At 49.0% G+C, this 23487-nt stretch overlaps 1 protein-coding gene across 1 annotated transcript in view; it reads right to left on the reverse strand.

The window, feature by feature from the left end:
- The window catches only part of LOC119396750 (uncharacterized), a 296740-nt gene that overhangs the window by 219959 nt on the left and 53294 nt on the right, over positions 1–23487 (reverse strand). The window contains exon 2 of the mRNA XM_037664059.2: positions 11289–11396. Coding sequence (XP_037519987.1) covers positions 11289–11396 — 108 coding nt within the window. The remainder of the gene's footprint in view (positions 1–11288; positions 11397–23487) is intronic.

The following is a 23487-nucleotide window of genomic DNA, read 5'->3' on the forward strand; positions in this document are numbered from 1 at the left end:
GGGCCTTAATTACAACAGAGCGACGACGTCGGCGGCGAACCGCGCCCCGGGCGCACCTCCCCGGAGATGTTCCATCGGCGGCGCCACGGCCGCACACACTAGAGCACTGCACGGGCCCGGGCCGGCCCGAAAGCCCGGGCCCGGCCCGGCCCGCGGGCCGGGCCGGGCCGTCCGAAGCGTTTTTCGGCGGGCCCGGGCTGGGCTCGGGCTTGAAAGTGCGGGCCCGGGCCGGGCCCGGGCTTGAAGCTGCGGGCCTGGGCCGGGCCCGGGCTTGAGGCTGCGGGCCGGGCCGGGCCCGGGCTGGAGGCTGCGGGCCGGGCCGGGCCGGGCCGGGCCGGGCCGGACTCGGACCCGCTCATTAAAAGGCGTAAGTCGGGCCTTCGAGCACACGCAAACGTTATGCATTGCATGGTCCAAGGTATACTGTGCCAAGCTGAAGTGACACGTGCCAAGAGTTGGCTCTTAGTAAAGCTTAGCAATAAAAATAGAAAAGCAGTTGAAGTGCTATTTTTTTCACCATTATAGATATAGACTGGCACTGTATATTTTCACTAACGTTTTGTCTGCGGGACCAGGCTTTGTCAAAGTAACAAGTACATCATGGTGGGTTTCCTTATAAACACGCCAGGTCACGTATATATATATATATATATATATATATATATATATATATATATATATATATATATATATATATATATATAGTATATATATATATATATATTAACAGCACTAACAATGGGCCAGATCACGGTTGTTCAGTCTTTTATTCGAGGTTGACACATACGGTACATTTCATTTATATTCCTTGGTATTACGTGCCAAAACCACGATATGATTACGAGGCACGCCGTAGTGGCACCGGATCAATTTCGACCACCTCGAGTTCTCTAACGTGCACCTAAAGGTAAGTATATACACGGGTGTTGTTGCATTTCGCCCCCATCAAATTGCGGCCTCCGTCGCCGCGGGAATCGCACCCGTGTCCTAGGACTTAACAGCGAAACAGCTTAACCGCTGAGCTACCACCGCGGGCTAAGCAACATTTCGATGCATGCACACACCGAATTTTCCGTCCGATCGCCCGCTACAAAGAGCACGGCATCATTAATAATCATCATCAACAAACTAATATGCTCTAGCGGGCCCGGGTCGGACCTGGTCATGAACAAGCGCGCCCTGGATTAGTTTAGTAATGAACGCCCGGGCCCAGGCCGGGCCCTGGCGTGGAACGACGGGCCCGGGCCGGGCTCGGGACGGTCAAGTACGCCCGGGCCCGGGCCGGGCCCGGGCTTGGAACCACGGGCCCGGGCCGGGCTCGGGCTTCATAAAGCGGGCCCGTGCAGTGCTCTAGCACACACTGACGATGAGAACTGGCGGGGGGAAGACGCATGCTGACGCGCGCAAGAAAAGCGCTCGCGGGAGGCCTCCGCCTTCGCTTCGTGCGCGCCCCTCGTCCGCCGCCGATTCGCGCGCTCATTTCCCGTTGACACAACTGCTACGACTGCCAATCGGCGTATGCTACAACAGCGAGATGAGGTGAGGCAATCGCCGCTTACCTCAGGGGTGCGAATACATTCCAACACCCTGAAGCGGGGTCGGCGGCAAAAGACGCAAACGCCTGATAAGAGGCGAAGAAAGAAAGAATTACGCAGCGCCGACAGGTTCGGCGACTTCACAGAGGATTGCAACGGTGACACCTGCGTACGCGTGCCGAAGTGTGCACGGAAACGATCGTGCCCACGCTATATTCTAATGTCCGCACTAATGCGACGCGACGCACTCGGTGCTCGTCGAATGACGTCGAATTTTGCAACTAGCTCCCGACGGCCGAGCACGGCCGCGTCTCCTCGATCGGCGAACGAGATTTGTGGCTTTCTACCTTGGACACGGGAGATTGCGTACGCACACATCGGACGCTCCCGTTTCCAGGCGACGACGCGGAACGCTGTTTGCGTCACGATCGAGCGTATGCATACATACAACGCGGCCTCCTCACCGCGTATGCGTGCCGCCGAACAGTTGATATTTATCAGTGCGTGGCTACCGACTACGCGCTTTGCTGCTGCTATACGTTATCGCGTGTATAATACGTATTGAGCTGTAGTATACGTCTACGGCAGGCGTGGCAAGTAAAAGCGGCGAGAGGTGAGATGCAATCGCATGAAAATATGAATGGCGTAACACCGCAATCGCCACCGCGAACTGACAGCTTGTTGAAAGGATACGGATGGAGCACGTGATATTCGCAAGCATGCATTAAATGGCGATGCGAACAAACAAGCGTCGTTGTGTAGTTTTGCGCAACCATGCCGACGCACAGAGCACCACGTGCGTCACGAACTTGCGCTGGCAAGTGCACTGTAAAATCCAACACAATCTCCCCTCTTCTAATTGCGCTCATTCCTTGGCCTTGTATTTATAGAAAAACTGCAGCGAAGCCTCCGGGCGTACACTATACACAGTTCGCCTAAATGAGACGATGAGACTAAATGAGACCAACAATTTTTATCACAAATCTGTCCTGCGCAAGCCCAGAAGATGGAAAACATTAGGGAGTTTTCGAATAGGGGCCCCAAAAGGTTGGGACCCCAAAACGCTTTGCTTATGCTGGCTTTAGGTCTTGCGAAGGTACGAGTTTTCGAATTGGGTTTTGAGCTCACTGCGTCTTGCGCCTGCAAGTGCCACGGTGACTGGAAAGCCAAGCTACAACGAATGATAAATAAAAGCTGACACAGTAAGTTGCCATCGGTGCGCGTATTCCTTAAAATTGGCATTTAAAACAAGTAGTGGTGATGAATTCGCTAGTACTCACCGTCAATACAGTGAGTCTAAACTACTTGCCGCAATCAGCCAAGACAATTTGAGTCACCAGCCACCTTAAGCCTGCAGGCTCTTATACTGACAACCGTTCTTAACAGTGGCTATAGTTTGACCAATCTTTGTTGTATGTGCGAGACGGAGAAAAGCGGTATCAAGCATTTATTTAATCATAAAGCCATAAGTTACTCAGAAGTCGGGCCACTTTGGTCGGGGCCGAAAGCCGTCGCTTCGACATGTTTTTGACGCAAAGCACTTCGGGCAAGTTTAGGGGCTCCCGGCTACATTGGTGAAATAGCACGCTCGACGCAACACCCAAACGCTGTCTGCGTTTGCCGCATGCGCTGTGGCTTCGACGGTATTTCTTTGGGGCCCCAAAACGCTTGGGGCCCCTATTCGAAAACACCCTATTGTCTAAATTGAATTCTGTGGTTTGACATGACATGATCATTAGGCACGCCGTAGTGTTGAACTGTATATTAATTTCGAGCACTTGCGGTTCTTCAACCTGCACACAAATATGTCACACGTGCGTGCGCACGTTTTGAATTTGGTCCCCATCGAACAGCGGCCGCTTAGCAGGAACCGAACCCGCGTCCTCGAGTTTACCAGAGCAACACCTTAGCCGCCAAGCTACAACGGCGGTTAAGAAACATTGTCGTCCTTCCAGTTCAGCTATTCAGGGTGTTTTTTTTTTTTTTTTGACAATACATACTTTTTATGAATATTCTATGACAGTCAGGCTCTTATCGTTTTCGCACACGAAATATATGTCGAGGTGGAAATACTATTCCGCAGCTAAAGTGACGTTGACGCCACTAATTTACGAAAACTCGTTCATTTACTTTCTTAATTATTAATTTGAATGCAGTTGTTTATATTACATCATTCAAATTTTGTCACTTCCCTGTCACGAGTAGTTCCGGTCTGACGTAACAGAACGGCCGCGCTTCGTGCGCGCCGGGCGCGATCAGTTTCAATATCAACATTGAAATTTGATGATGAATATCTCGAACTACGTGCTACTTTTGTGATTTCTAAAAACTGAGTATGCCACAAATTATCATGCGCTACAACTTTCTAATGTAAGCAACCGCACTCAAGTCAATAATTAAAATGTTAATTAAAGAGTTTTGTTAATTAGTTGCGTCAACGTCATTTTAGCAGCGGAAAAGTATTTCCGCCTCGACATATAGTTCGTGTGCGAAAACGACAGGAGCCTTACTGTCACAGAATTTTTATCCAAAACCTGTATTGTCTAAAAAAGAAGTAAAACACCTTGTATATGATGTAGCTACAGGAAGCTCGTGCACAACAGTTTCTCAGAAAGTTTGTAGCTTTGTGCGGGAGTCACGTGGTCGACAAATTTTCCTTTCCCCGCGCCTTTATCCACGCTGAGAGCTTCTGCAGAACTTGTTTACCACATTCATTGTTCCTTTAATTCCAGTTGTCGATGAATACGGCCTCGCTCTGCAATCGTCTAGCCTTCTGGTTAGCTCATATGTGACGACAGAGACTGCGAAAGAGCTGGTGCCCGGTTAGATGCCCGCAAGACACGACAAACTTTTCTTCGTCGTGGCTACACTCGTCGGACACGCAAAAATCTTTTTTTTTTCTTTTTACGTACAATCATTCCATGACAGCGCCCGAAAAAAATACTGTTCCAAGAAATGTGACCGCTATGAAGACGTAATACAGTCCAATATAGCAACCTCCCGAGTATCAGTTACAAAATTTTCTACTCTCCCTAAAGGCTGAAGCAGGAGCTTTACCAAACTGTAGGGACTGAAAACTTCGCCGCTGAATGCGTAATTCGGTTCCTCAGAAGCCAAGCTACTGGACGTAAAAAAAAAACAATAAAAAGAATAGAAAGAGAGGAAACACAAAGCGCCGGTGAAAGCATCGACGGTGCTTGCATGAGCTTTAGGCGGTGCCGTTCCCTCGCGCGCGCGGTTTGTGACAGGAGAATCGCAACAAATTAGGGACAAGGCTATCGGGCGCGCTTCGCTGAAGACGCCTATAGGAGACTGGCTGGAGCATTCGCAGCCCGGATTGAACGAACAAATGCGCACACGAAGGCGAGAGAACACGTCGTCACAAAGATGATGGCTGCACGCAGAGTACGTCGCACAAGTCGAGGAAGAAAGCGCGCGAGGTCACATCAATCGCCGGGGAGAGGCGCGGACAAAAAGCAGCAGTCCCGTCGCGTCTATACGAGCTTATAACTTCGCCCGAACGACCTCCCTCCAAACGCCGGGCCGACTGGCGCTAGGGGTCACGTAGATTAATTGAGGACCATTAAGCTACATCAAAGCGAGAAAGTATACAGCGCCATGCTGCTGCAGCACCACAAACATATGAAATTATATATGTGTCCGGGCGTGATTATCCGTGCTGTGCGCAAACGTTTCAAGCGCGTAGCGGTCATGTAAAATTGAGGACACACTCTCGATGTGTTTCCTTTTCCAGAGATACAGAGAAAAAGCAGCCGATGAAAACCGGCATGTCAGGGCTAGAGCTGCGCAGACGGGGATTAACAGAATGGCCGCGAGCACGTGCTTCTTTCGAATTGTTTTTACCAGCAGATTCAGGTGTACAGTACTGGGATATCGGCCAGCCTGATCAGCTTATCCCAAGGCACGATAAAAGCAGGTAAGTTACTGTGGAAGTTTTAGGGCAAGCCTGAGCGCGCTCCAGGCGAAGAGAACGAGGAATAAGCTTGAAACATTGAAAAAAAAAATGAAAGAAAGGTAACAGCAGCAGAAAGTGTTTATTATGGTTCCCCCCACCCTCTTGGCGGCTATCTCAGCTCAGTCTTGATACCGTGCTACCAGTCCGGCACTGCCCACCAGTCGGAACAACACTTCGTCCTCGCTTGGACGGTCAGACGGACATCTGTAGCGCGGTTAGTTGGAGACGGGGGGTGCGGATGTATTGAGCTTGCACTCCCATACCTTAGGAAGCAGTGAGCGTTGAGCGATTCACAATCACTTCAATTGTTGTCGTAGTTGGTTAGGTACACAGCGTCAAGTAATGTGCTGTGCTGGAAAGTGCTTGTCAGTAGTTTGCTAAGAGTAACTTTGTCATATACGGTGAGTGCTCCATCGGAGTCTGTAGCGGATAACAAGGAAAAAAAATATATGTACACACACACACACACACACACACACACACACACACACACACACACACACACACACACACACACACACACACACACACACACACACACACACACACACACACACACACACACACACACACACACACACACACACACACACACACACACACACACACACACACACACACACACACACACACACACACACACACACACACACACACACACACACACAGGGTGCCCCAATTATCACGTAGCACCAGCGCGATTTAAAAACAGAGAAACGTTGTTACGCGAAGCACGCCTAGTGCACATTGTTCCCAGTATACTGTAGTAGCCACTAGTAATTTTTCGTTAATAAGATTTGGTTAATTAGTCCTAATTATGTTTCCAACTCTACAACTACTAACCTAATCATTAAAATGTCAATGAGCCATATGTAGACATGTTCAAATGACATCTAACTGCGCTATTTTCAACAACGTGCTAATTTCATGCTAGCTTTTTTTTTGTTAATAAAGAAAACCCGCGAAATCTGAAAAATGACCCGAGACTAGACTGCAGCGCGCATCAGGAAGCAGCGCCCTCAAACAGGATCACTGTGAGGTAGCAAGTCAAGACTACGCTCCCACCGTTTGCGAGTGGGAGCGTTGTCACGTGTTATTTTTCATATTTCACGTGCTTTCGTTATCAGCCGGAAAAAAATGAGCCCGTAATTAGTACGTTGCTGAAAAAAGCCCAGTGAGATGTCATTTGAGCATGCCTACATATGCCTCATTGACATTTTATTGATTATATATAAGTGAGTATTTGTCGAATTCGAAACATAATTGGGACTAATTAACTACACCTCATTAATGGAAAAAATGAGTACTGGCTAATACAGTATAGTGGGAACAATGTGCACTAGGTGAGCTTCGCGTAACGACGTTCCTTTTTTTTTTTTTACATCGTGCTGCGTGATATTTGGGACGCCCTGTATATTGCCCGCAGAGTCCGATACAATGGATCTTGTTCTATGTGTGCGTAAAGGCTACAAACAATTTAAAAGCTCAAATTAAGACGCTCCACAGTCACAATCTAAGCGGAGATCAATGCTATACAAACAACTGGGGGACCCTTAAGCTTCGCCTTTAAGAGTTGAACGCAATAGCGATATCCTGTCCCCAGTGCGTACTTCAACCACTTAGTGCACACTTCTTTATCGTATGATGTTACTCGAGAAGTTTAAATTGTGGATTATTACAGTGTAATCGACAAAGTTGTAAGTGGCTTGTGTCAGTGAAGCTTTCGCATGTGGCTGCATTCTGTGTAATGGGTAGCAACGAGCAATTATGCGCGTGGAATCGTTTCGAACTTGCTATGCACCCACTACGTGGTCTAAGGGAATACGCGCAGTAACGTGTGTGCCTTTTGTAATGGGTGGCCAGCTTTAAACCACGAAGTCGTTATGATAATCACATGTTCTGACGCCCTATGGCAATGTACGCTTGTACCACGCAATATTACTGCGATATTACATGTTGTATTGTGAAGCCTGTATACAGGACGCGTGTGTTTGTAAAGCATAAACGTTATTCTCACTGCATTTCCAGCAGAGGAAGTTAACTGTATTTCCAAGCAGGCGCATGGCTGTGTGGTAGAATGCCTGCTTGCCACGCAAACTACCTGGGTTCGGTCCTCACTCGTACCCGAAATTTTTATTATTTATTTTATTTGCATCTTTCTCGATTTTTCGATCACGCACAAGATGATTTTTCGCTCACAACCAGCGATGCCCGCGCCGACGCCGGAATTTCTGCGAAACGAGCTCTTTAACGCTATCGCGTTAATAATCTTATAAGATGGCCATAGTGCTCTAAGCTATCTGTACAAGGAGATTTAATCTGGCCCTCTTGAATTTTAGCATCATGTAGTGCGAGGCGACAAATGTCAGCAAGAGTGAGAACTATCGCCCCCACGAGGATGCGCAGTGCGGGCGCCAAGCGACGTTGCCTATATAACGGGACCCCTGAGACCGCCCACAAAAGCACCAAACGTTCTCGGCGCCCTCGTCAACACCTTAGATAAAATCGACGCGATGAACGCGGAGAGGAAAGACGGCAACAACGGTGCCACACATGCATGGATACAAAGGGCGCTTACATATAGCGGCGCCCACCGTAACCAATTCGCCGCGAGACAAGCGCGCTGCTCCGAAGACCCGCATGCATATAACGGGTCGTCACGGTATACCGGCCGCCGAGTGCCGGACGCACAGACACACCGGCGGACGATGAATGCGCGCACGACGCAAGGGGACTGTGGACGCGTGTTGGCGACAGAAAGAACCGCTGCTCCTCCATCGCGCAGCTCTTCCTCTTCGACGATACATACAGTGCGCAAAGGACACCGCGCACGCATATGCGGCCGTATATGCATACAGTGACGACGCCCCCTCGTCGCGGCCATTACTGCGGGACGCCGCGGCATCGGGGGACAACGGGAGCACCAATCGACACAACGCGGACCTGGCCCAACAATGGGGGTGCCCGCAATAACAATAAACATGCAACAGCTGCCTGCCCGGTTTCCCCGATGCCGCCTGTTACGCCGCGTTGGCGGCAGCACGCGGGGCGTCGTCGATCCACCGCCACGGCGCCCACACACACGACGCACATATATGCGCGGCAGTAATTTGCCTTTGTAGTAATCAAACGCGGCGTCGTGATGTGGTCGGCGCGAAAGAATGACCTACATGCGGGCGCGCGGCGTCGATTTTCGATCAAAGCTCCGTAGGAACCGATATGTAGCGCCGATCGTCCCCAGAGTTTGCATGTATACGTACGTATTTATACGCTGAGCTCGAGGAATCCCATTCGGCTCAAATTAATGCCCAGTCTTTATACCTCCGTGATGTCTTGCATCCCGTTGCTGCCTTCGGCCAACGACCGGGAAGAGTGCGACTCATGCGGGTCGTTGCGCTCTTGTCGCCCTGCCGCGAGAAGCACGCGGACGGGACACACGTGGATGCTGCATGACATTTCCTGTCAGGAACCGACGCTTTTTCTCTGCAAGTCTTTCCCCGGATAACTAAAATTCTCTTACGCTGAACGAAGTTGCGAACGCTGGACATCTTCGGATAACCATATTATTATTCGAGTATCCCTCCATACATGAACTAAATTTCAATGAATAGTGCTTCAACATCGTGGTGGCACGGCTCACCGCTCAAGGATTTTAGGACGTGTACCCTATGGTCGCGTGGTGAAGTGCCTGATCGTTGAGCCGCACTTCTGGGGGGAGAGGAGGGGGGTCCCCCCTCAAAAAAAAAATTCTGTCAACGCCTCTGTTGCAATGAGTGCCACGCGATTTTGCACTTGAAGTTTTCATATACTGCAAAGTGAAACCGGATGACTACGTAGTCTTGAAAACAGATCAGGACGTGATATATATGCGCACCAACCGGTGCTTTTCAGCACTCGGCAAACCTTCAAGTAAGCTTTCGGATCATACGTTCTACGCGCTATATGCGACGTCCTTCCACGCTATTACAGTCACTGCACAATTGAACGTCGGCAGCGCGCGCTCGGTCGAGAGTGCGTGGTCGCAAGTGCCATGCGAACTGTACAGCGAATAAAGCGGCGGCCGCCAGGCTCATGCAGAGCGGACAGCGTCAACCATGGACAGGAAGGGCGTCGAAAAAACAGCAACGCACAATGAAGGTGACCGGACCTGCCGAGCCGCTACACTCGACAAAAGGCCGGGCACACGCACGATGACCGACTGCAGCAGTCGCTGTGCGCACACAAGCCTGGCACGATCGAGCATCGGCAGCGTATATACGATGGACACAACTGCATGCGGTGCGTCCAGCCGGAAGTCAATGGGCAGGATACAGAGGAAACACGCGAACGCGCCACACGCATGAACGACAAAGAGAGAGAGAAAAAAAGCACAATGGCGCACGCAACGGCACATGGCTACTGGTGCACCTTAATTGAAATTAAAAGACATAGTGCCATGCAACCATATGGTGTTGAGATGGCAGTGCGAATTAAGTTCAGTGTCGAACCTTTGACGTTTAGTTTATGACGCTTCCTCACTTCTTTCTTTTTTTTTTCTAATGTGAATAATATAGTAACTGCGCCAGCTGCGGCAAACCTGGCCCTTCGTTTTCGCAGAGGGTGGACAAACGACGCGGTAAACAAGTCGGCGTGTTCCCCTCATTCCGTCGCGTACGACTAAGACAGCCCAATTAAAGAGCTCAGTACGATGTGTCTCTTATCTCGCCAAATAAGGGAATAGTATAAGCTCAAGGACAAACGCCGCTAAGATATACGTATACGTTGTGCTCTCGCGCGTGCTGAACACGTGACGCATGCGCCAATAATCTCAAAGACATATGCTTGGCGTGTATCTCGGCTATTGCGCTGAGATACACGCCTATGCATACATCGGGCTGTTGTGCTGAGAGACCGAGTTTCGAGCACATTCTCAGACGTGCATTTATTTTGATTTTCTGTGCGTTACCTATATATATATACAGTAGCGGGAGAGTCTACCTGCACCTCAACAGCTCGAGGTCACGTGACCTGAACAGAAACGTCACGCACGACGTCATACCGCCGCGGAAGAAATTGAATAAAAGGCATTGCATAAGTATCGCTATTTTGCCAGTGTCAGCGGTTGGGCCGAGTTACTGGGGGGTCAGTAACATATTGCCATGCTGCTTCGCGGTTCGAACTATTTTCCCAGCGTCACTACTGTCAGAGCCAGGTTCAACAGCGTAGTGCTGCGCTACCAATGACGTTACAGCTCAAGTCACTTCCCTGAGCTGTTTGGATGCAGCGATTAAGTCGAATCTACAGATGTTTCAAGCATACCATGCCATCAGTCACCTTCACCAAAACCAGCGCCTCCACTAAAAGATGCTGCGTAAAGAAAACACGACGTGCGACTATTTCAAGTAGATATACGTATAGTTTCACTTGGAAATGCCAGGCTCCCGACAAAATGGTGAACAGCTCGGGCAATAAGCGCCACCGCCTTGTTCGCTACACAGCGATGGGCCCTTCGGAGTTCCGCAGCTTTGAGTCAATACATATGCTATAAGCGTTTTACGAAAACAATGAAGTTACGCATTTTGCCCATAGAGGGCGTGTGATTGCGACGCTCACTCATGACACTCGTGCACAGCGCGTCTAGAATTTAACCATTCATCAAAATGGCCTCAGAGATCGAGAGGCCAGCGCGTGCGCTGCTCGATGTCGGAGGCCACGTCCTCAGTCATGCAGTCCAATCGTTCATTCGTTCAGCAGTTTCCACCAAGAATTTACGCGCCAGACGTTTCGAGGCGTGCTACCTTGTTGTTGTCCCAGAGCGGATGATCTCCGACGCTGCTGCAGGTAACCGAATTCCAAAGCTTTGGGCGCACGATCGCATCGTTCCGTGTCCTTAGCTGGGTGTAGCTCTGCGTTGAAGAGAGGCGCAAGACAACGTCAATGACAAAATGAAACCTTTTTTTTTCCTGTACTATTTAACAATCAATAACGCGACGCTCATTCCACCAACGTCAGAACTATAAAAGCCCGCATTCGAAAAGTGAGAAAGGAAACGCATGCAAGCTGCGCTCAAAACGGTGTCGTGACTGGCGATTCCCGGTATAGCTTATCAGCAGTTATACTAACCCGGTAACTCGATTATACCGATACATCTGCGACGTACATACGTTCGTACGCGTCTGTTTCACGCCGCAATTATAAACGAAACGTGATTGCTGCTGCTGCAAGCTACAAACGCATGGAGCGCCGGCCATTAATAGCAACGCTAAATAGGGAGAGGAAGTTAAGCTGCGTCAGTAAAATGAGCCTCTGCAATACCAATACAAGCCGCACCTATACTGTACTACGTGAGGAGGCTATATAAGCCAGAAAAGACGAAGAAGCGAAAGACGCCGCCCTATCAAAGTCTCGCACTTCTTCGCCGTGACGTCACGTATTTTGACAGTCCGCCTGTACTGCGTTAACAGTTTATCGACAAAAATACCCGTATAGAAGATTAACCTAGGAACTAACGGTTAATCGTTCAGTAACATAATGACTCCACTACGAGGAAATGTTTTGTAATACGTATACACGGCACACTAACGCACTGGCGTCGAGATATCGGTGCAAAACATAATAAATTCAAACATCTTTCTTTCTTTTCGCCGGCAGTGAGTGAAGTATAGTTTCCTAGTATTTTACCAGTCTAATCTCTCTTGATATGTGCAGCACGCATATCATGCGGTGTGAAATCTGGCGCTGTGATGCCGTAGGTAAAATGCATTGATAATACACCCACATACTTAACCTGCGGCTTTATAGATTCAACTAAATTAAAACGGCAAGCAGCGCGAGTTGGTAGTTGAACATACTTTTGCTATGTGGGCAGCGTGACCCGGACGGAGGACTAAAAGGAACGGACATACGCAAGCGCTGGCTGACAACTGATTTGAGAAATAAAACCACTTGTCAGTCAGCACTCGCGCGTGTCCGTTCCTTTCAGGCTCAGCCCTCCGTCCGGGTCACGCTGCCCACATAGCAAAAGTATGTTTATAGATCCGATTAAAAGGCTCTCTTACAAGAAGTATAACCTTTTAAGTTTTCCATGTTATGATCGAGCAAAGCATGTGAGTTGTTGATGGCTTAGACATCACCAGCAGGAGCTTACAAGTGATGGGGTACACTTATCGCTGCAGTCGTTGGCAAATCAAATCAAAACAGCGCAGGGCCCAAACTTCGTTAGTACACCTCATCAGCATACCCGTTCAAAACGTCTTGCCATGTTGGAGCCGGTTACTGTAACTTATTTTCACCTAAGGTTGCCAGTTTGCCAATGAAGCTCCAGAAAATGGGCCTATGAAAATGAGAGTTGCTTCTGTCTCGCCACGGGCCCGAGGACCGCCTTCTTACGCCTATCGCACCTCTCTCTTCATTTCCCCACTAAACTGATTTCAATATTTCGACGTTCGTACTTTTGAAATACTCTTCTCTTCGTCTGTGAATGCTCGCCTTCACATATAGAACGGGAACGAAGTCAATCGCTTAGGAGCCACACAAACAAGATCATTACTTCGGGAGCCTTCGCATGCAGACTATAAGACTGATACGTCCACAAAATGACTCCCGCAGCACGTTGTGGACCCCTAAATTTCAGTCTACGTGACCACTCGCGGAAGTCGCATGACAGCTTCTTCAGCGTAAAGAACGAATGCAAGCGGAGCGTGCTCGCATCTCGCTGCAGCCTGAAACACTGCAGCTCCGCAGCTGCATCGGGGAATCGAACAGAGCGAGATACCTCCCAACAATGAGGGGAGAACGGAGACAAATCAGTCGTCAGGTTAGTGTGACAAGGCGGGCACGCACGGAAGAAGAAAACAGTGCGCCAGAGAGCGCAACGGGAACGTGCCCGGCATCACCAAAGGAGGGCGCAATCGAACGAGCCCGCCAGACAGCGTCGTGCGTGCACGATCGGACGGTGCGCCAGCACGGAAACCGGTCGACGCAAAAATCCGATCGCCAACGAGGCAGCCTTTCCCCACCCACACCGGCATCCTAACCAGCTCCTCGCCTCCTTTTAAAATAGAAGAGAATCGACGGCAGCGAGAGAGCTGGCTCGTTCCAGCTGGCTGACCGTAAACCCGGAGACCGCGGAATGAGTTTTCCTCGGTGCGGAGACGACTCTTTTTCGACGGCCCGCTAGAAAGTTCCACGACGCCGGGTGGTTTTCCTCGGCGGTACCGCGGGCGCCGCGGCTCAGTGTGCAACAAGAAGAAAGTGCACTGCACGGGCCGCCCCGCTCGGCGAAGACGGCCTGCGCGAGTTAGTCTTGCCTCTCTCTCGGCAGGCCGTTCGCGGATCTAACGGGATCAGTGTTTCTCGGCCTTCCTTCCTCTTTGGCCTCCCACCGCGTGCGAGACGGTCTTGTGGCGACAGCGCTCCCATATGACGCGCCACCACGAGTCCGTCGGCTTTCGTTCGAACGACGAAGACGACGAGCACTTTCACCGTGCGACCCGGCGTGTTTTCTTGTCTGCCGGGCCCTTCTGGTCCCCATTTTTAGTGCCGCGAAATTCCCGACGTTCCGGGCTTACTAGCGCGCAGGGAGTGGTGACTATGTCATCCCAGGTTGACGAAGTTTCTCACACTGAGAAGTGAAGGGCCGCACCGAGTGTCGCTTCCGGTACACAAAAGAAAGAAGAAAAAAAAAGTGCAAATCCTGCGCGCAAGCAGTTACGCCGTCAGTCATGCGCGATCGTGCGACAGAGGGGCCCCCATCGCTTCCGCAATGCCGCCCACTTCAGAGGCGAGGTTTAACGAGTGGTCCTTATAGTCAGTACACTCAACCAGAATCTCTCGTATGGTATAGCGGAGCTCGGCAACCAGTGTTTCTGGGGACAGCTGTCCAAGCGTTCGAACAGGATATTGGCTGCAAGACAATGAAAGCGCCATACAGGGCTGGTGAAGTCTATACATGGGCAAGACTAATATGGAACACAAATACGCACAGACAAGTACAACTATAGTTAAAGCGAATAACAAAGCGTTGTTAATGAAAACCATCCCCTGCAACTATCTGAAGGTTGCAGGTTTGGTCGCTGTCGGCGGTAAGTATTGTCTTTTCGTCCACTTTACTTTCTTCACATTTATGTTGTAATTACTACAGTACACTTAAAAACAGTACAATTAACGTCCCTTGTACCTTTCTTGGCTTCATTATCTGTTGGATTTCGTTAAGGTTGTGGCAAACACAGAAACAAGCCCTTAAAATTATCTTTCATTCATTCTTTCTTCATTCATTCATTCATTCATTCATTCATTCATTCATTCATTCATTCATTCATTCATTCATTCATTCATTTCTTTCATTCAAAGCATTAAGTCACACGTAGATTCGCAGTGCACACTTTTCTCATTCAGCCAAGGGTGCTGCTATAGAAGCGTCGCAAAAGCGATGCAGCGGATGGCTTCGCGGACTGTGAGATGAAGTAGCGGCAGTGTACTTACACAAAGAACTTGCTGAAAGTCCTCGAGAATGTAACGTATATACGGTGCTCTTGCAATTAAGGCTAACAAATGTTACCCTGAGAGCACTGAGCGTTGCTGCTCGTACTTATACCACGTCCGAGCGCGCGCGCGCGCGCGTGTGTGTGTGTGTGTGTGTGTGCGTGTGCGTGTGTGTGTGTGTGTGTGTGTGTGTGTGTGTGTGTGTGTGTGTGTGTGTGTGTGTGTGTGTGTGTGTGTGTGTGTGTGTGTGTGTGTGTGTGTCTCACAAAGTCGGCGCAAGAAGCAGCTATGTGATACTTTCGGTGCAACAAGTAACCATAACACATAGTCGGTGCAGAAAGAAAGTTGGACAGTACAGTCATCGCAGCAAGCAAGCATACCATGCAGTCGGCGAGCAACAAGAGTATGCTGAACAGAACAGTTAGCGAAAGAAGTATCCCTACCATACAGACGGTGAAGAAAGAAAGCTGGACATTGCAGCTGCCGCAGCAAGTAACAATATCATGGACTCGGTGCAACCAGTAACTACACAGTCGGCGCAGCACGCCACCACATCACAAAGCCGGCGCGACAAGCAACTCACAGCATGCAATCGGCGCAATACACAACCGTATCATAGAGTCGGCAAAGAAACAAGAAAATATGGCAGTGCAGTTGCTGCGGAAAGTAAGAGTCGGCATACAGTCGGCGTAGAAACAAAGTAGGCCACTGCAATTACTGCAACAAGGAACCATAACATAAGGCCCTAGTGTTGTCTAAATGATGCCTAATGTCGGCAACAGTTTGCTATACGGCGGCTAATGTTAGCTAATGATGGCTAGTGTTTGTTAAACGATGGCTAATGTCCTTACTAAATAATGCTAACGTCGGCTAGTGATGCCGTGTGTTGGTTAAGTGACGCAATCTGAAAAAAATATTTATGCACTATCTGACAATTTCCCAGTAGGCAGTTTCCGCTGCAATATTCTGTAAGGATTCACTGACGAACGCTATATTCGACCAATACTCTTTGTACGAGAGAGAGAGAAAGAGAGAGAAAGGTTCCCGTTTAATACAGAAGAAATTCTCCCGGCACTACGCCTAGCATCAAGGGCGTAGCCTGAAATTATTTTCGGGAGTTTCGATCCCCTCTTTAACTATGTTCACGCGTCTGTTTGTATGCGTGCGTGCACATATACAGATACAAAATGTAAATATTCCTTGCAGCCGCCGCAGTGGTACAGTGGGTATACGGTGCCCTGCTGCTGACCTGAAAGACGTGGGTTGAATCCCGGTCGCGGTGGGCCGCATTTCAATGGAGGCGAAATGCTAGAGGTCCTTGTACTTAGGTTGAGGTGCCTGTTAACGAAGCCCCGGTAGTCGAATTTTTCCTGAGCCCTCCGCTACGGTATGCCTCACAATGATATCGTGGTTTTGGCACATAAGAGCACAGAAATTATTAGTATTATTAAAATTCCAAGGAGTGGTTTGAGCGAGAGAAAAAAATCCGTAATTAGTGGTAACCTATTGTTTCGCTTACGGGAGGCCGCGACTTGCCGTACAAGTCCACAAAAAAAAGCAATACTGCGCAATCTGCCTCGGGCGATTTCCGTTTTCTCTGTAAATTTCTTTCTGTGTTTCTTCTTGCTACTATGAATAAATAAAACCTAAAGAATATAAAACGTCGACTATATTAGCACACACGTGAGCCCCCAGCTTCACATGCAGCGTACCGGGAACTCACGGCCACTAGATCGGAATCACGCCGCTTGACCGGATCCCCTAACCGATCGAAGTTCGCCGAAGCATACAAGGTCGTCGAGACTTACTATATATAATACAGTATCTATGGAGGCAGAGCCGGAGTCAAGTTTGCGGTGTCAGATGGCGCAATTTGGACAAGTGTGTAAACGTATACGGTATAGAACGACGTCAATAATTACAATATTGAAAATTTGTGCTTGTTGGCGTAGCATTATGAATCAAAAAGCGCACGTATAAACGACCAGGACAGGAAACACACGGCAGCGCTGTTCCCGTTCTGTGTCCCGGTCGTTTACGTGCGCTGTTTGATTCATAACGGATCAAGAATTACACTTCACGCGGAAGAGCTCAAGTTTTGACATTGGGGATGGCTGACCGACAGGCGCAATCTCGTTCGACCGGCGACACACCTACCAGCGACGCCGAAGGCGCTGGTCTAACCACCGAATGCTCCGCGCACTGCGCGAGATTCAACCGCCGGCCGTATACTGAGGCACTGACGTCATGCCTCCATGCGCCCAGCCGTCCTTGACAAGGCCTGCGGTGACGCAACTGAGGCCGCAGCGGAGACGTTTACGCGACAAGGTCGGCAGGCAACTGTGCCAAGGAGTGCCGGCAAACCTCCTCCCGGGCACATATTCATCGGGCTGAAACGGCGCCACTGAGGCCGGTCTGGCTAACCACCGCGTGTGTAGGTTGACTAGTAGGGGAAACACGCTCAGCGTCGGTCGAGCAGCTCGTTGCCCCGCTTGCGCGATTATGCACGCCGCAACTGGGTGCAGTAGAGGGACAGTTTCCATCCAAACATCGTGGGCCAGAATAGCGATGTTGGCACATCTCATACGGCGGTCATCAATTCTTCGGTCTGATTAATTCGACGATGCGCCGGAAAAGTTTCTCGAACTAGCCCGTCTCCATACGAAAATGCTCAAACTAAGCCGTATTCTTTCTTATGTGTAGACGTGTACGCGTATACTCTGAACATGCGCCTATACGAAAACAAGCTGCGAGACTTTGCAGGTTTGTATTTGTCAGGACTGTGCGCGCAAGCCGTTCTTTTGTCCAACCGCAATTTTGCTTCGGCACCGATATATATTGCTCCGAGATATTGCGGTACCTTATCGTATAAAGTGTAGTTGGGTTAGGCGCGTAAATAGCCAAGCTTCCTTAATACTATCAGAGAGTGAAGAAGCCTGACTGAAAGATTGGCGTGACGCGTGCGTAGAACAAAGGCTTGAATTGCATACTTAAATCGTGTTTTCTGAATAAAAGATCAATCAGCACTCCAAGTGTCGTGTTTTATTTGTTTTTTTTTTTTTTGTTTTTTTGGCGTGCATTCTTTTTGCTGTCGTTTATTTCAAGCTTCATCATGAAGAAATGAGTACCGTAACAAGTATACCTCAATTCAATGTGCTGCCAGACCGAAGCAATTAGCCTTGGTAAAAATATCACCCCCGTATGCCTGCAACAGCCGCAACCCCTCAATCGATGCAGCGTTCCACCCTTCAACCAATCAAAGTTATAGCAACACGTGTGTCAAGTTCTCCTACTGACATTTTTCACACTTGATTACTTACGTCATCTTTGTACGTGCTTTAAGTACCTGTAACACTGGAAAGAATATACATAGAATCCGCGAACCAAAGATTGACAACATAGACAAATGAAAGCTCCGTGAATCTACCTCTCTCGTTAGGCTTCTATGTAAGGCAAAACGGGGAGTATTTGGAGCATCTTTCTGCCACACAACAATAATCGTAATCTCGTTTGCTTGCGTTTCCTTTCTCGAAAACTGTGCGCTCGCATCTTTCCATTCAAGAGTACTATGCCATGCATGCTGATAGACGCAAGCCGTTCGTGGCCGGTAAGTATATACCGGGCGCGCGGCGATAACGCAAGGAATGCACGCGAGATAAATGACGACCTGTTGTCGTGTGGCAGAAAGAAGCACCAAATACGCCTTTAATTGTCTTACAGAGTGGTAAGACAGTGTTTCCTCCGTGCCGGTACTTTCCACAAGTATATCTATACCAATCCCAGGGCCGCAGAAGCAATCAGATTTACCTGCACTAAAACAATTGAGCCAACTCTTCATGCACGAAACCTACAGTGACGAGGTGTACATCTACACCGATTGGTCGACCATGGTGTCCAGTTCCGGTGGTGCGGTGGTGACACCAGCACGAGAAACAACACTGGGACTCAAGAGATCCCGTGTAACTACGTCTACAGCGGAAGAACTTACGGCCCTGCGCTGTGCCCTATACAGCACACGATTCTGAGAGACCGAGCAAATGGGCTGTGTTTTCCGACTCGAAACCGCCATTACAGTGCATGCAGTCAGCTCTCCGACGCGGATGCCACGAACAACTTACGTACGAGATTCTCAAGCTTCATCGCCGCGTCAAAGAAAAAGGCCACGACGTTGACTTTCAGTGGCTAGCTGGTCACTGCGGCATTGGCAATGTTTGCGCAGACAACGCGGCTCGCACATCCATCAAGAGGAGCACACCGTTGCGATCCCTCTTTCAAGGACAGATGCTGCGAGCCAGCTTCGTCACCTGGCACGCAGTCTCTGTCTGGCGGAGTGGAACACGCCAAGCATGAAAGATACAAGACTCCACCAAATAAACCCTACGCTGGAACTCCGACCTCCATTCGGACTTCGTCGACGTGAAGCTTCGCTTCTTTGTCGGCTTTGGTTGGGGGTTGGCTTCACGAAGGCATACACAACATTAACCTGAGTGAGCGACAGTGTGGCATGCGAGGTCTGCGGCACCGACGAGGACATCGATCATTTCCTATGCCGCTACCCTCTATTCGCGTCTATTCGCCTTTGTTCTTTAACGTGCACCTAAATCTAAGTACACGGGCCTCAAACAGTTTCGCCTCCATCGAAAATGCAGCCGCCGCGGCCGGGATTCGATCCCGCGACCTTCGGGTCAGCAGTCGAGCGCCATAACCACTAGACCACAGTGGCGGGGCAACTGCATGCGGACGCGTCCTAAATTGACACCAATGTAACAGCGCTGTGCGAATAATTCTCATGCGTTTATCGCGGACAAACATCGCTATATCAAAGGGGCGCAACTCACAGGAATGGTGCTGTTGCTCATCTCACTCCCCATGCTCCAAAAATGTACTCGCTTACTCCTATAGCCAAAAAAAAGAACAAATAAAGACATATTCATGCTGATGGTCGACAAGCTTTGCTATATAGGTAGGAGACTGAGGATCCAGAAAGAAATTAAGTAAATCAAAAGCGCTCTGCTTCGCCACTATGAAGTGAACATCGCCATGTCACGGGCACTTTACCACGCTGAAAAATGTCTACCACCGTGGCCCAGCATCAAGAAAGCTGGATCACTTGTTGTGTATCCTGCGAATAAAACGCCCTCTCCTAACTCTCATTTCCGCTCCCATTAAGTCCGTCTCGGGGCAAGCCATGCCTCCTCACACCAACCTTCTTTTTCCTGTCAATCGACACAGCTTACGGATTTACTTCGGGCGGCCAAAAAGGGGTCTTCACCAGCACGTCAGCACGCGCGCAGATGTAGACCCCTTTTGCGTGCGTGCGTGAGTGTGTGTGATTACATACATGCAACGCGTGTAAAAAAAATCGAGTTCTTTGACTCCCAGTCTCCTCTAAGCTGCGCCAATACTCCTATAATGCAACAGTTTAGGGTTTCCTCGCTTCCAAAATAAACACAGCTTCCAAAATAGACAGACAAACATATCGACACTTTCCTATGCAATTTCGCACAACGACCTGTAAATGACTATCTCATTTTGCCACATTCTCCCAAGCTAACCATATCTCTCTGCAACGCTCGAGACAAAGAACTCAGTTTGTTTTTTTACCTCTTTTTTATTCTATTTTAACTTTTTATATTTTTCTCTATATCTCTCTCTCTCTCTCTCGTTGTGTCTTTCAGTCCCCAATCCCCTTCCCCACGCAGAGTAGCAAGTCAGCGAATTTACACACGCCGGCTCAATTCTCTGCCTTTCAATAAAGAGCTCAGCTCTCTCTCTCTTAATGATATATATTATATATAATTATATATATATATATATATATTATATATATATATATATATATATATATGTGTGTGTGTGTGTGTGCATGCTTATTCCGTTCCTATGATCCATCATATCCCCTCCATACCATTGCCCTCTTTCCAAAAGGCCTCAGACCGGCTTGTCTTGAACAGGCATCATCATCATCAACAACATTAACCGCGACAACAAAACACGAACAACAAAACACAGCAACAGCATTCGGTAAAGCGCAAAAAGAACCAGAGTTTCTGATCGCCTTATTGTAGCGTCACACGGCAAGAGAAGCAGTAGCGCAAGTCTAAACACAATTACCGAGGTCACTGCAGCCTCTCCAAAAGCGAACGCTGCGATCGAATGAGGCAGCAGACGAGGCAGCCTCAACGGGACAGGCGCGCAGTGACGCCTCCGCTTTACCACGCCCATCAAACTCTACACGTTCGACAGAAGAACGGCCGAGAAAACGGAGCAGAAGCAGCCCCGCACAACGTTAGCTTTGTTACCCTCGCGCCTGAGGAAACCTGCGCAAAAAGCTAAGAGAAGGGGCCAGACGAAGGAAATATAAAAAAAAATCGCGATGGACGCTAGCCGTCACACTCTAAATACACGGCCAGTACACACGCCTGCTGCTATAGCGCGCGAGGGGCCGAGAATAGCGGTTCGGCGCGCGCGGGAAGCGGGAGTCCGAGATTGGCGCGCGCGTGCGTAACAATCGGCCGGCGATTGCCGTGTTGCTCATCGCGTCCGCCGAAACGCCTCGGCTGAGCTCAATTCAGGATTACGGCACAGCGCGTCACGACACGCCTCGGTATATCTGAGGCAACCCCACCGGCCCGCGAACCCAGAAGGAAACTGGAACGACGACGCGGCTTAATGGCGCGCACGACGACGACGACGAGGGCCGCCGCATCCCGGTCGGCCGCCAGCGCCGACAAACGACCGCGGCGTGCCGTCATCCGCGCGCAACCGCCGTCAACGCGCACAAACTGGCCACTGCACTCCCCGTTTCCAACAGAAGAGCAGCACTGACTATGCAGCACCGCGTGACGCACTCGAGCGACGCGACACAACGGCCGTGATGAGCGCGGGTCTCGTGGCGCCCGGCCATTTACGTAAACCATTCGCGCCAAATATGTCGGTTTCGTCAGCTGCACTAAGGTTAACGCTAGCTTCTACTGTAAACGCGAAAAGAACGCCGCTGTGTACTTGCGAAACAGTCTTCTCTGTCTAACACGAAGCGCTAAGGTATTAATGTCTAAAGTGCAGCTTATCACCTTCCTTTGGAGGTAGTCATCTGCATAACAGACAAGCTATGCATACGTTGCCACTATGTAAAACTGAATCCGTTGTCCCCGCTTTTAATTGTCATGAGTGCTAAAAATAAAGCAAAATCAATTCCGCGCTTGTCGTCAGTAACAAAAATGCACAGGCATTTCTTGCTAGGTCGCTAGGCAACAGGCTTGAGGCATAGTATACAACGGGCAGATATGCTTCATCTCAGCGAATACGGGAGCCATTCAGAGGCAAAAAGGACGGCTTTTAAGTATGCATGTTCGAGACCAGCAGACAGCGTATATAGCTATACGTCAAGTAATGACAGCATTGGTCTCGCCATTCATGAACGTTGGAACATCGAGCTCTTAAAAAAAAAAAAAAATATTGGCATATCCATCGACCCCTTCAACAAATGCAAGACGACGCACATGGAATATTGAAGTTCTTGAACGCCACCTCAGCGGAAAAAGTAATTATCATTCAAGTGCCGGTAGCATATTAATTAGGAATTATTACTTTTAGAATACTCATTCATTTATGAATATATCCGTCAGGTGTCATATATAGCGTCCTTTTTCTAGAAGCCCCCTAAGAATGAAATAAACGTTCAATAAACGTTCAAGATAAACGTTCAGTTTGCTGCATGAGTAAATTCAATACCCTACTATCCCTTACAGAGGAAGCTTCAGCTCAGGTCTAACTGCGACGCCGTCTAAGTAAATAAATGCAAAACGCAGAAATACCCTTATGGCACAATTCCTGACCGACTTGAATGAAATTTGCCACATGTGAGAAAGTTGAATATATAGTAGCGAATGTAGGAAGCAAAAATTTTCTTGGGGATCTTGATCTTCTTACAAAAAAAAGTAAAAAATCCTTAAGTCAAAATAACAGAAGCACGAAGTCTACAAGTTCGTCATCGGAAGTGAACTTTCTCTGTGAAATGCAACAATTTTCATTTAAATTGGTCCAGGTTTTGTTTCATAAAAACGACTATGCGTTTTACATCTTGACATGTAAAACGCATATTATACATAAAATACTATAATAATGACAATACTATAGTATTTTCATTACTCAATTACACATGGCAGGCGCTAGAATGGATGCAAGGAGCACAAGCGCAGCTGTTTAGTTAAGCCGGTCAATTAGCCACCAGCTGCGCGTTCTATACCGTGAAGCGCAAGCGTAGATTAGCAACAGCAGTAACCGTGAAGCGGTAATGTAACCCTGAAGTGTCTTAGAAGCATATCGAGCTGGAACTTGTCACACGCATACGTACACACGTACAGAAATATCGATATGGAAAACTGCTTTCGGATACACTTCGAATCCACTTTGTGTTATGTAAGACAGACCCACGAGCTTAGAGAAATCAAGCGAGAATTAGGCTGTTGTTGAGGTTCACGTAAACTCAGCACACATTTCTGTAGGGCCCGT

Source organism: Rhipicephalus sanguineus, chromosome 1 (assembly GCF_013339695.2).
Source record: "Rhipicephalus sanguineus isolate Rsan-2018 chromosome 1, BIME_Rsan_1.4, whole genome shotgun sequence".
Taxonomy (NCBI): domain Eukaryota; kingdom Metazoa; phylum Arthropoda; class Arachnida; order Ixodida; family Ixodidae; genus Rhipicephalus; species Rhipicephalus sanguineus.